The sequence below is a fragment of the Lithobates pipiens genome, unplaced genomic scaffold (assembly GCF_037356315.1).
Source record: "Lithobates pipiens isolate NorthernLeopardFrog02 unplaced genomic scaffold, aLitPip1_a1.2 Scaffold_22, whole genome shotgun sequence".
NCBI lineage: Eukaryota > Metazoa > Chordata > Amphibia > Anura > Ranidae > Lithobates > Lithobates pipiens.
This window is the reverse complement of record NW_027507784.1, coordinates 277,619,537-277,632,459: the sequence shown is the minus strand read 5'-3', so window position 1 is coordinate 277,632,459 and position 12,923 is coordinate 277,619,537. Positions and strand designations below refer to the sequence as shown.

General features: G+C 43.8%; 1 protein-coding gene across 1 annotated transcript in view; it reads right to left on the bottom strand.

The window, feature by feature from the left end:
* LOC143924671 (cytochrome P450 2W1-like) overlaps window positions 1-12,923 on the bottom strand; it is a 74,142-nt gene that overhangs the window by 27,232 nt on the left and 33,987 nt on the right. Inside the window, exon 6 of the mRNA XM_077449075.1 lies at window positions 811-958. Coding sequence (XP_077305201.1) covers window positions 811-958 — 148 coding nt within the window. The remainder of the gene's footprint in view (window positions 1-810; window positions 959-12,923) is intronic.

The window sequence follows — 12,923 nt, the reverse complement described above, 5'->3', positions numbered from 1 at the left end:
CGTACACACGATCAGACTATCCGTCGGACTTAGTCTGGCGGACAAACCGCCGGACTATCCGAAGGAGCGGACCTGCCCACACACGGGATTTTTGCGGCGGACTAGGTCCGGCGGACATAGTCCGCCGCACTTTTGAAATTAACGGACTTGCCCACACACGGAGGAAAGTCCGTTCATTTTGAACGCGGCTCCAGGTAGCCGGGACTAGCGAAGGAAGTCAATGTCGCCGCCTTGGGCGGCGAGATTGACACGTCGCTGGCCCCGTCACCTTGTATGGACCTTTCCTGACCGGCCGGGTAGCGTGCTCGGATAAGGGTCTGATATGGACATAGGGGGGACCCCCACGCCGTTTTTCCGGTGTGGGGCTTCCCCTTTAAGCCCATACCAGGTGACCGGGCCAGCGACGCTTCCTTCGCTAGTCCCAGCTACCTGGAACCGCGCTCAAAATGAATGGACTTTTCTCCATGCGGGAAAAGTCAGTTAATTTCAAAAGTATGGCGGACTAGCACACACACGGCCTTATTGTCCGCCGGACAAATTTTGGTGCAAAACTACCTTTTAAGTCCGCCGGACTTTTGGGTAAAAAAAGTCAGCCGGAGCCCACACACGGACTTTTCCACCGGATTGTTTGATCGTGTGTACGCGCCATTACTGAAACAGAGATTTATCTTTCAAAGAATTCTTGGATACCATGCTTTTTAGATTGCTTTTTCTTTGATTCCTTTTAGTCCTGAGGAATACTGAAAAAATAGTGCATTCTGTAATTTGACATCAATATTTTCCAATGAATAGCCAGTTAAAAATCCTTACTTTGAATATGAGGATATTTCATCATGAGCAGGATGGCCCACTGTATCGTAGTTGAGGTTGTCTCTGTACCACCAAGCATGAGATCAAATGTGGAAGCCAACAGGTTCTTCTCAGTAAAAAACTTTTCTTTCTCCACCAATGTTTTTTCCTTTTTGGGACAAAATTAACCTCAATTAACATTTTGGTTTTAAGCATTTGATATCCCTTTAATAAACATTTTAATCCTTTTTTTTTTATCATTCACTGTTATCCCGTGGGAACAGATTTAGCAGGGTGTACACTCATTCTTCGTAACTTTCCTGTCTTAGCATTCCTGCATACCCTTTACATATTGTTTCTAGCAGATCTGCAAAGTGAGTAAATCCACAATATGAACTTACATTTTATATTATTTTGAATGTTCAAGGGTATGCATAGCTATAATTGGTTTGCATATTATATATAGTAACTCCTACGTTTTCACAAAGGAAAGATGTTGAAAAGGGCATTCTACAAGACAACGTTTCAGCAAATCTAGTGAGTGGGACAGACTGCTTTATCAGGCCAGAAATAAAACCAGAGGCACTATATAGGTAGCTCTTGAACACATGCATTTTAAATGACAAAAAAGTTGGGGGGGGGGGTCTGGTGACATTGTTGTGTAGACTTCTATACTGTGCAGTCAGTCCACTCTAGCAGCATCTTGAAATATAATTTTATATGATTTTTTAGATAAGTAAACCTAAATACACTACTGGAACTGCATTTTTGGCGCCTTCCCACCATAACCATATAGAGGTAATCTTGATGAAAGCAAGCATTGGCCTTGCTGTAAAAAAATGCAATGATATGTACCTGTCAAACAGGTGCAGAACAAGTGGTGTTTGGGTGCCGGTGGCGCCTTCCCACCGTAACCCTATAGAGGTACTCTTGATGAAAGCAAGAATTGGCCTTGTTGTAAAAAATTGCAATGATATGCACCTGACAAACAGGTGCAGAAAAACTGGTCTTAAGATGTCAGTGGCTCCTTACCACCGTAACCCTCTAGAGCAGTGATGGCGAACCTTGGCACCCCAGATGTTTTGGAACTACATTTCCCATGATGCTCCACTACACTGCAGCATAGTGAAGCATCATGGGAAATGTAGTTCCAAAACATCTGGGGTGCCAAGGTCTCACTGCTCTAGAGTTACTCTTGATGAAAGCAAGAATTGGCCTTGCTGTAAAAAATTGCAATGATATGCACCTGTCAAACAGGTGCAGAAAAATTGGTCTTTGTATGTTGGTGGCACCTTCACATCGTAGCACCTATACAGGTACCTTTGATACAACAGGTGCAGAAAAGTTACTCTTTGGGTGTGGGGGTGCCTTCCCACTGTAACTCTATAGAGGTGTTCTTGATAAAGGCAAAAAAATTGCAATGATATGCACCTGTCAAACAGGTGCTGAAAAATTGGTCTTTGGGTGTTAATTGTGCCCATGAAACTTATACCAAAAACATTCTTCCAGGTGAAATGATTGAACACCCTCAAAGCAAGGCAGCCTTGAAGTCCTGCAGAGATTCCACATCCCAAAAAGACTTAATCAGTGACATCGGCATCAGGGGCTTCATAGCTGGTAATCCAGGACTCATTTATATAAAAGTCAAATGGTCCACGGAGTCTGTGAACAGATGCGTCCTATGATCAGTAACGAAACCTCCTGCAGCACTGAATGCCCGTTCTGAAAACACGCTAAATGCAGGGCAGCCCAACAACTCAATAGCATACTGGGCAAGTTCTGACCAGTGGTCCATTATCATGACCCAGTAAGCTAGAAAGCTCTCCATCTCTATTTTGGCCCCAAGGTATTTGTCCACCATGTGATGCAGACAATGCTGATGGGATGTGGTAGCTGACAGCCCTGGGCGGCGAGGACTAAAAAAAATTCCGAAATGTCTCACTTAGGGGGACACCTTCTCCAACAATCCTCTCTTTACAAACAGAAGACTCAAAACTAAATTTTCCACGACACTGTAACCTACTGGAGACAGGAAAAACATTCAATAAAATCCTCTTTAATGTGTCCTCAAGAGATTTTATCTTCTGCACTCTCTGTGGGTATGGGATGAGTTCTGAGATCTTCCCTTTATAACAGTGGTCAAGGAGGGTTGCCAACCAGTAATCATCCTTCTCCTTTATGCCACATATTCTTGGGTCCTTTCTCAGGCTTTGAAGCATGAGGTTGCCCATGCGCCTCAAATTTGCAGAGGCTTGAGAATCAGACTCCTTGGGGTCAATCAGGATGACAGCACCTGGAACTTCCCCCTCCCAGCCACGTACTACTCCCAAGGGCCTTTGGGTTGGATAGCCATCGCTTACAGACTGACGGATGTCTTCCTCTTCTTCAAAGCCTATGAATGTGCCAGAATCCCCTCCTCATCCTCCTTCACTCTCTTCTCTTGTGTGTTTTGTGACATAGGAATGATGGTGTCTTGATAAAGTGGGCCTTGAGAGGAAAGAAAGTCCTCCTCTTCCTCCTGCTGCTCTGCCCCCAGTGCATAATGCCCTGCAGAGTCTGCTACAGCAGGAACACAGGGATTGTGTCACTCATGCATACACTGTCACTGCCCACCATCCTTGTGGCCTCCTCAAATGGTGACAATACAGTGCATGCATCCTTAATGATCAGCCATTGACATGGGGAAAAGAAGTTGAGGTGGCCTGAGCTTGTTGTTGTGCCGTATTCACACATGTATTTGTTGACAGCCCTCTGCTGCATGTATAGCTCATGCAGCATTGACAAAGTTGAGTTCCACCTTGTGGGCATATCACAAATTAGGGTCAGAGCTGCAAGAATTTCTGCTCCAGTGTGATTCCTGTTCCCTAAACACACCAGCTGAAGCACTGAATGGCACCTTTTAGCCTGACTCTGGGAAAAGCCCTTTGAAAGCTTAGGGGGTACCTGATGTTCATAGGACATTTCTGCAGAGGAGGGCATGGAGGAGGAGGGAGTAGAGCTCACAGGTATGGCATCATCACCACCAGCTGTAAGGAAACGTGGGGGCACAACAAGCTGCAGCACCGAGCCCTGTCCTGCATCCTGTTGAGTTGCAAGCAGCGTTACCCAGTGTGCTGTGAACAAAATATATCGGTCCTGCCCATGCTTGTCAGCAGTAAGGTGGATTTTATGGCCGACTGCGTTGCCCAACGATGCCAGAACATTCCCTTCCACGTGATGGTAGAGAGATGGAACGGCCTTACGTGAAAAGTAGTAGCGACTGGGAACCTGCCATTGTGGTACAGCACATTGTGCAAGTTCACAGAAGGGGGCAGAATCCACCAGGCTGAAAGGCAGAAGTTGGAGAGCCAACAGCTTTGACAAGCTTGCATTTAGATCCTGGATATGTGGGTGGCAGGAACTGTATTTTTTTTTTCCGCTGCAGCAGATGGAGCAGAGAAATTTGCCAGCTACAGTCTACAGATGGTGGTGTGGTGCTGGCAGATGTACTGCAAGAACCTGGGACACCCTGCGCTATGCCATCATCCCCGTCAGTGGAGGCTGCTGAAAGGTCATGAGGGACAGAATAAAGTGAGTAAGGAAGAGGAACAGATTTACGCCCCTTTTGTGTGGCTTTCAGGTGCTCTTGCCAACGGGCTGAGAATGTGGTACCCAAATGGCTGGTGTTTTTGCCACACTTGATGTGCTTGAGAAAAAATTTGCAAATTGCAACAGTGCGATCAGCTGCACATGTGCTCAAAAAGGCTTAGACAGCTGAGCTGTTGGAAATGGGCCAGGATATAACAGCTCCACAATGTGATGGAATAGGGTGGCTGCTCTCTACTCTTCCATGATTGCTGCATCATTGGGGTTGTGCCTCACCCTCATTTTCCCTCCCTGCTCTATCTGGCATCCAAATCACGTCAGTGACCTCGTCATCATCATTATCGCCTCCATCCTCATTACTAGTTGAGACAACTTGGCAATACTCTGCGGATGGAGGAACAAGACTGTCAATTTGTGTACCAGTGTTTTCCCCTCTCTGTAGGTGCATGTTCCTATCTTCCTCAACCTTAGAACCAACATCTGAATCAAGTAATGGCTGTGCATCGTCAATGAGCAAGTGGCTGATGCTGCGTTCAAATAACCGAGCTGACTCCTTCAGGGCTAGACTGACCTACCAGGATACCAGGAAATTTCCCGATAGGCCACCTGCTCTGGGGCCGATTTGAGCTGTGGCTGCAGCGGCACCCAGGGCTAATCCAAATGCAGAGTCCTCCTCTCCCTCCCTCCGTTTGTGTAATCACAAACAGCGGGTGTCTTAACTGTTCTGCGCCCATCCACTGCAACAAAGCCCCGCCTCCTCATTCGTGATAGATGGAACACTGAATGAATTTCCCAGCATTGTATCAGTGTTCAGTTAACCGTCTATCATGTAAGAGAAGCTGCAGCTGCATGACACATTGGGAGACACACGCGGAGCTGAATGGTCATGTGTCGGAAACTGAAGAAATAGTCCATCCAGTCTGATCAGCACATTTAATCAGAAAGGGACACAGATAATGGAAAAATACACCCCCTAAGCTAGTAGGAGCGGGGGTGTGTAATTCAGATTTTTTTTTTATTCTGCACTGACTGTCTTTGAAAATTTTTATATATATATATATATATATATATATATATATATATATATATATATATATATTTTTTTTTTTGTAGCAGAGCATCCCAGAGAGAGCCAGGAAAAGTCCTGTTCAGGGTTTATATGTCTCCCAGACTCCTCTCATACATGTTCAGGGATCTCTGATCAACGATCCAGTTCGGATCTTGGTCCTCTCCCTCACACCAATTTAAACTCACCTGTGACCGACTGCCTTCGCTCTCTGCCTGGGAAACACAGACAACACTGGTCTGTGAGAGCAAAGGGTTGGTAAAAAGTTGTTAAGCTGTATCTGTGGAAGCTGACAAGCTGTAGGCTTGCTCAGCCTGCTAGTTAGGGCCCCTATATTAAGGTGACCAGATTTTTAAAATGAAATCCAGGGACATATATATATTTTTTTACTAGTAATGGCAGCAATCACCGGCTCATAGCAGGACTGCAACTGCGGTGGAGAAATCGGACACTAATGCTGCATATACACGACCGGTTTTCCTGTCGGAATAAACTCCGAAGATTTTTCAGACAGAGTTCCAACGGAGTTCCACTCAAACTGTCTTGCCTACACACGATCACACCAAAGTCTGACCGTCTAGAATGCGGTGTCATACAACATGTACGACGGGACTAGAAAAAGGAAGTTCAACAGCCAATAGCTGCCATCTCGTACTTGCTTCAGAGCATGCGTCGTTTTTGGTCCGTCAGAACAGCATACAGACAAACCATTTTTCCAATAGGAATTGGTTCCATTGGAAATATTTAAAATATGTTCTATTTCTAGGTCCGTCGAAAAAAAAGTCAGATGAGGCACACACACGATCGGAATATCCGATGAAAAGATTCTGTCTGGCTTTTTCTGTCGGACATTCCACTCATGTGTACGCGGCATTAGTTACACTTTTGACACTTTGTGGGAACCAGTGGAACTAATACAGAGATCAGTGCTAAAAATATGCACGGTCACTGTACTAATGAAACTGGCTGGGAAGGGGATAACATCTAGGGCAATCAATGGGTTAAATGTGTGCCTAACAAGTGTTTTCTCACTGTGGGGCAGGTGATTTTACTAAGGGAAAACATAGATCCCTGTCCCTGTACTTGCTTTGCAGGAATACAGGATCAATGTCTTCCATACTGACAGAATGGCAAACTGCCTTGTGTACATAGGTAGACCACTAGGCGAGTCCGCTGGATCCGCTGATTGGCTCTGACACCCAGAAATGCAGGCTCACATATATAAGTGATCCTGTGCAGTGCGACCCCCCTGTAGCAGTGAATCTGCTATCAGGCGATCGGCAACTGGTAAAGATCATCAGCATCATGATAACTCACAGGCAGCAGGCACTCTATCATGGCTCTGGCTGGCTCTGTCACAGTGTGTCACATAACATGGCTGCTGGGTGCTGATTTTGTTAACTTCTGACCAATAAGTGCCCCCCGCTGCCTGTGAGTTCTGATACCATCCATTATGCCAGACAGACAGACACAGTGCAATTTAGTCTATTAACAGACACCCCCAAAGCACACCTGTGTTGAAGCCTTGAAGGCACTCGCAGCCCCACGATTGGATCTGCTTCCCCTCTATTCCTGCTGCTGGACATCATCAGCTGAGCTCAGCTGCCTCTCTCTGCCCGTCGCCTCTGCCGGCCTCACAGCCTCTCAGATCTCACTCTCCGGGCCCCGGCTACTACTGGGCGGGGAGCGGAGGAAAATGACTGCCGGGGAAGGCAAGGAGATCAGCAGGCAGGTGGCTGGCCAGGATTTGAGCCAAGGCAGAACAACTTGTGAGCGGAGCTGAATGGTCATGTGTCGGAAACTGAAGAAATAGTCCATCCAGTCTGATCAGCACATTTAATCAGAAAGGGACACAGATAATGGAAAAATACACCCCCTAAGCTAGTAGGAGCGGGGGTGTGTAATTCAGATTTTTTTTTTTTATTCTGCACTGACTGTCTTTGAAAATTGCCCCAGCTCCTGTTGAAGTCAAATCCGGGGACAAAACCGGGGACAGTGTCCTCAATCAGGGGACTGTCCCCTGAACCCGAGGACATCTGGTCACCCTACTCTATATATTGTGTAGTTAGTGCAAAGACATAGCTAGGTTTTTGTTTGGCTATTTTTTGTTCTGTTTGTTTTTCTGAAATATTGTATAGCACCTGTATATAGACTTGTACATATCACCAATAAACACAGCACTGTTTGTCGCTGCTTCACTGGATTTAGTATCTGTGCCTGAAAGACTGCTCATCCAAGGGAGCTTTGTACCTGCTACCTGTCCTCCCCTCTCGGTTACTTATATATATATATATATATATATATATATATATATATATATATATATATATCTCAATCAACTTTCAGACCGGACCATTTTACTGGCCAAAGACCAAACCACTTTTTGCAATTCGGCATTGCGTTGCTTTAACTGACAATTGCGCGGTCGTGCAACGTGACTCCCAAACAAAATTGTCATCCTTTTTTCCCACAAATAGAGCTTTCTTTTGGTGGTATTTGATCACCCCTGCGGTTTTTATTTTTTTGCACTATAAACAAAATAAGAGACAATTTTGAAAAAAACACATTATTTTTTACTTTTTGCTATGATAAATATCCCCCAAAAATATCTAAAAAAACATTTTTTTTCCTCAGTTTAGGCTGATACGTATTCTTCTACATATTTTTGGTAAAAAAAACGCAATAAGCGATTTATAGCGTTTAGAAAATAGGGGATAGTTTTTACTAGCAATGGCGGCGATCATCGATTTTTATTGTGACTGCAACATTATGGTGGACACATCAGACATTTTTGACACATTTTTGGGACCATTGTCATTTATACATCAATCAGTGCTATACAAATGCACTGATTCCTGTGTAAATGACACTGGCAGTGAATGGGTTAACCAGTGGGTGGCAGTGTAGGGGTTAAGTGTGTCCTAGGGGAGTGTTACTAACTGTGGGGGGCGTGGCTGTGTGTTAGTGAACACTGATCTCTGCTCCAATCACTAGGCAGAATGGGGAGATGCTGTTTACTTCCCCATCTCCCCGTTCAGCCTCCCCGTGAGGCGATCGCGGGTATCCCCGCGGCGATCGAGTCAGCGGGACCCGCGACCGGCGGTGCGCACGTGATGGCACGGTGGCAATTTTAAATGGACGTACCTGTACATATATATATATATATATATATATATATATATATATATATATATATATATATATATATTGTGTACCAGTCTCTGGGTGATGGAGGATGAGGAGGATGAATATGGTTTAGTAAGCCAGACCACCACCTCCTCTGCATGCTGTGGCTGGATAACATGAGCAACATCTCTAAACAGAGGAAATGATGTCCTGCCTTAGGACTGACCACGTCCACTGGTACACTATAATATACTGCAGTAAAACTGCACTGATGCACTGCAAGATACTGCATGAAACTTGCAGTAACGCACAGAAATATACTGTGTTAAGTGGAAGATAAATCACTGAAATATACAGTGTTAAACTTGCGGTAACGCACTGAATCATATTGCGTTAAACAGCATGTAACACACTGAAATATAAGCCGTTAAACTTGCAGTAACGCACTGAACTGTACTGCGTTAAATGGAAGTTAACTCACTGAAATATACGGTGTTAAATTGGCAGTAAAGCACTATACTATACTGCGTTAAGCGGAAGATAATGCACTGAAATATACGGCGTTAAACTTGCAGTAACCCACTGAAATATGCTGCATTAAACAGCAACTAACGCACTGAAATAAGCTACGTTAAACGGCAGTAACACAATGAAATATACCGTGTTAAATGGTCACTTCACTCACACTGACTGAACTATGCCTACATTCACACTAATGTAAAAATGAATGGTGGTCGCATTACACTTACACTAAACTATCCCTAGATTCACACTAAACTCATAGTCTACACTGACAATAGAATCAGAATAGCACACTTTAACTATAATAGCACTGAACAGAGCCCTGTTCTTTCTCTGTCCATGCCAATATCACACAAAAAATGGCCGCTATTAAAAGAATACTTTTATAGTGTGGGGCGGGACTAAGAGCAATAAGCCATGATTGCATAATTGCATGAGTCATCATGACAGCGTCCAATCATGTGCTCTGTGCCCTGATTAGGCAAAGCTTTCACTGCTTCAGCCAATCAGGGCTTTCAATGCACTGCGCGGCCGTGCAGTGCATTGTGGTCATTCAGCAGGCCAAACAAATGAGAGAACGTCCCGGTTGTTCGGCGAACGTGCGAACAGCCAATGTTCGGGCCAAACTCATGCTCGGGCCGAACCGTTCCCCATCCCTATACTTACAGAGCAAATCATTACTTAGTTGGCCAAATTCTATACCAAATGATATGGTTCACATAATGCTTAGATGAGGTCCACAAATCTTTCCACAAATAAAGCTCCCAGGGATGATGGCATCCCTATAGAGGTATATACTAGATATGGAGAAACAATATTGCCATGATTGTTGGAAGTCTTTTAATGCCTCAGTTGCTGCAGGTCACCTTCCAGCCTCTATGTCCCAGGCTAATGTGGTTTTGCTACTTAACGTGGTTGTAAAGCCACTGCATAATGTACATACAATCTCCTCTGTTGGAAAATGTTCTATCAGGTGGAAGTCAGGTACACATGTTTCGTAGGTATGGTAAAGTTGCTACACTGCATACCAAATTAATTGAGTTCCCTATACACCTAAGGGCATTGGCACAGTGGAGATGAGTAAAAGTTGATGGTGTTGTGGACAGGGGTTTTCTTCCTCAACACTCATACTAAGCATGATTGAGCACCTTCCATTCTCTTTATTTAAGCATAACGTTTTTGGGATGTTTAAGTTCTATTTAGTTTGTTATGTTTTCTTTGTTGTGTTTTGTATGAGCCGGGGTATGCCCAGAGGCTCTTTATATGTACCTTCTCTTCTTTAAAAACAATAAAAAAAAGTTCTATGCTCCAGTGTATGTTCTTTGTAAAAAATATGGTGATTTGTACTTTATCTCATAGCGGCTCTCGGCACTCATGTAACTGCTCACTGCTCCCTCTTCCGATCTTACAGCTGCAGGAGGGACTGAGAGTCAGTCAGGAGGGAAGGAGTGGAGCAGAGCAGCAGCCAGTCACATGAGTACCGAGCAGCGCTATGAAATAAAGTACAAATCAGCATATTTTAGAACATACACTGAAGCAGAGAACATTTTCTAACAGAGGAGTTTGTATGTACATCATTTTAGCAGCAGGAGGGGAGGGGTGGGCACTGTCACTAGCTGGGAGCAGGGAGGGAGGGGGAGAGAGTACAGAGGAGAGACAGCAGGTGACGGAGGCACGTAAACTAACCATGGTGTCAGGGCTCAGCAGCCATGATAAACCGTGGTCAGTTTACAAGGGGGAGGGCAGCGCCAGGCAGGATCCGCCAGGTATTTCAAGTGATACAGGGGTCCAAATTACACAGCACAAGCACTGTGCTGTAGAACATGCTTTAAAGGAACAGGATCCATTGTTTTTTTATTTTTTTATTTATGGGTTACAAACACTTTAAACCAGGCAAGGATGCAGTAAAAACCTGGTTCCTACAAGACAATTTCTTTACTACAAAGTGATGTCAAAATCCTAGCTAAAGTATTAGCGCTTCGGGCAAATTAGGTTATTCTGTCAATCATTCATTCTGACCAAGCAGGTTTTTTAAAAAATCCATGGCCACTAATCTTAGACTGCTTTTCTTGAACATGCAGACTGGGAAAGTGGAAGCCTTATACAGAGAAACACGTCGGGTGGAGCCAAGGACCAGGCATATGGTACAGCTAGCAGTGGCAGCTGTAATATTTATATTGATACACCGCTTTTTTGCCAAATTCCGTTTTTTCTTTTTTACCGTTTTATAAAGATTTTTTGCGTGCAGTATACATTGGTTTGCCGTTATTGGTATGCACTGTTTGGTTTGCAGCCATATGGGTGGCACTCTTTAAATAAATGTTTTTTTTTAAAAAACAACAATACTACACTATTAGTTTTTTCTGCCCTGCATGCCGGACAGACGAAGAGGTGGCGTGCGCATAGCCAGTGGTGGAGGTGAAGCCCTGTGTGTGGTCCACAGCTGAAACACGGAGTGGAGGTGATTGCTGCATACCGAGAGAGCGGAGAATTCAGGCTGAGGAGTTGGAGGTGAACATCTCTCTGTGTGGAGGCTTTGGTCTGAGACATGCTCGTCTGAATCTGGGATCTGGTAAGTGGCCAATCAGTTATATTTCTCCTTTCCTGTAAAGCTATTACCCGCAGAGAGATGTGCGCTACCACTGCATGAAGAGAGGGCTGAAAGATAGACTGTTGCTAATGTGTCAGTTTTTGCTACATTTCTGGAGAAACAACTTTGTTTGAAGTTCAATATCCATTTGATCTGTGCATTATACGGACCCTTTTTTTATACCAGTTGATTAATGTGGACTTTTTTTGAATAAGTAATTATTTATTATTTATCATTTATCACTAGTAATGGTTCATTGTAGTTCTACTGAGAGAGAGTGTTTGGCAAAACACAGTGGACACTGAAGTTTGCATTCACTGATTTAATTATTTTTGTTGCTGGCCTGTGTGATATATAGATTTACCATTTTCATGTTTTTTTATTTTTACACATTTTATGAGTGGTATAACAGGGATACTTTTGCTATTATCACTGAATGTGTTTTTTTTATCACTGATTAATTAATTATTGATTTATTTTTTATTTTTTGGTGAGAGTGAAGGGTATAGTAGTTTGGGTATGGAAATTTGTATTCCAGAGACTCATGTAAGCACCTGTTTGATTAACCCATTCAGGTTGCGCAACTGAAGTTTTCTTTTATTTATAGCTAAATCTTGTATTCAGGTTTTTTAATTGCAGCATCTGTTTGTTTTTTCACTTAGGGAGGAAGATGTAGGGTTTCACTTTTCCGTTTAATGGTTACACCCATTGATATTGGTTTAAACCAAGACTAAGTTGATAGCGCAGACTTTTCCCTTGTAACACCAAAACAGCAAAAGGATCTGTCTTTTTTCATTTGTTTAGCAAATAAAAACAAACTCAGTGGTGATTGAATACCACCAAAAGAGAGCTCTACCCAATACTGGCAGTGCCCTTAAAAATCTTTTACCTATATTTCCTTCTGAAAACAGTAGAACACTTCACATTCTATAGCCCCATATCTGTATATCTGCTGTGTGAGTGGCATACTGTAGCTGTCTGTGACTGTTGATGAAATTTGGTAAGATTTAGTGATGTCACCACTATGCCACGCACTGTTCTTGCTGGAGAGGAAACTGTACCTGAGGACCTGTGAACAAGCTACTTCATGCTTCTGCTTCATATATTCTGTGAATCTCAGCTTTTTGCACCTCTTCTTATGCTTCTTGCGAATTAAAGTCCCTCATCAATCTTTAGGCCAGCAGGCATTAGAAGAGCAACAGCTTCAGAGATGCAGAGAGGCTTCAGGCAATACTGATCACTAGA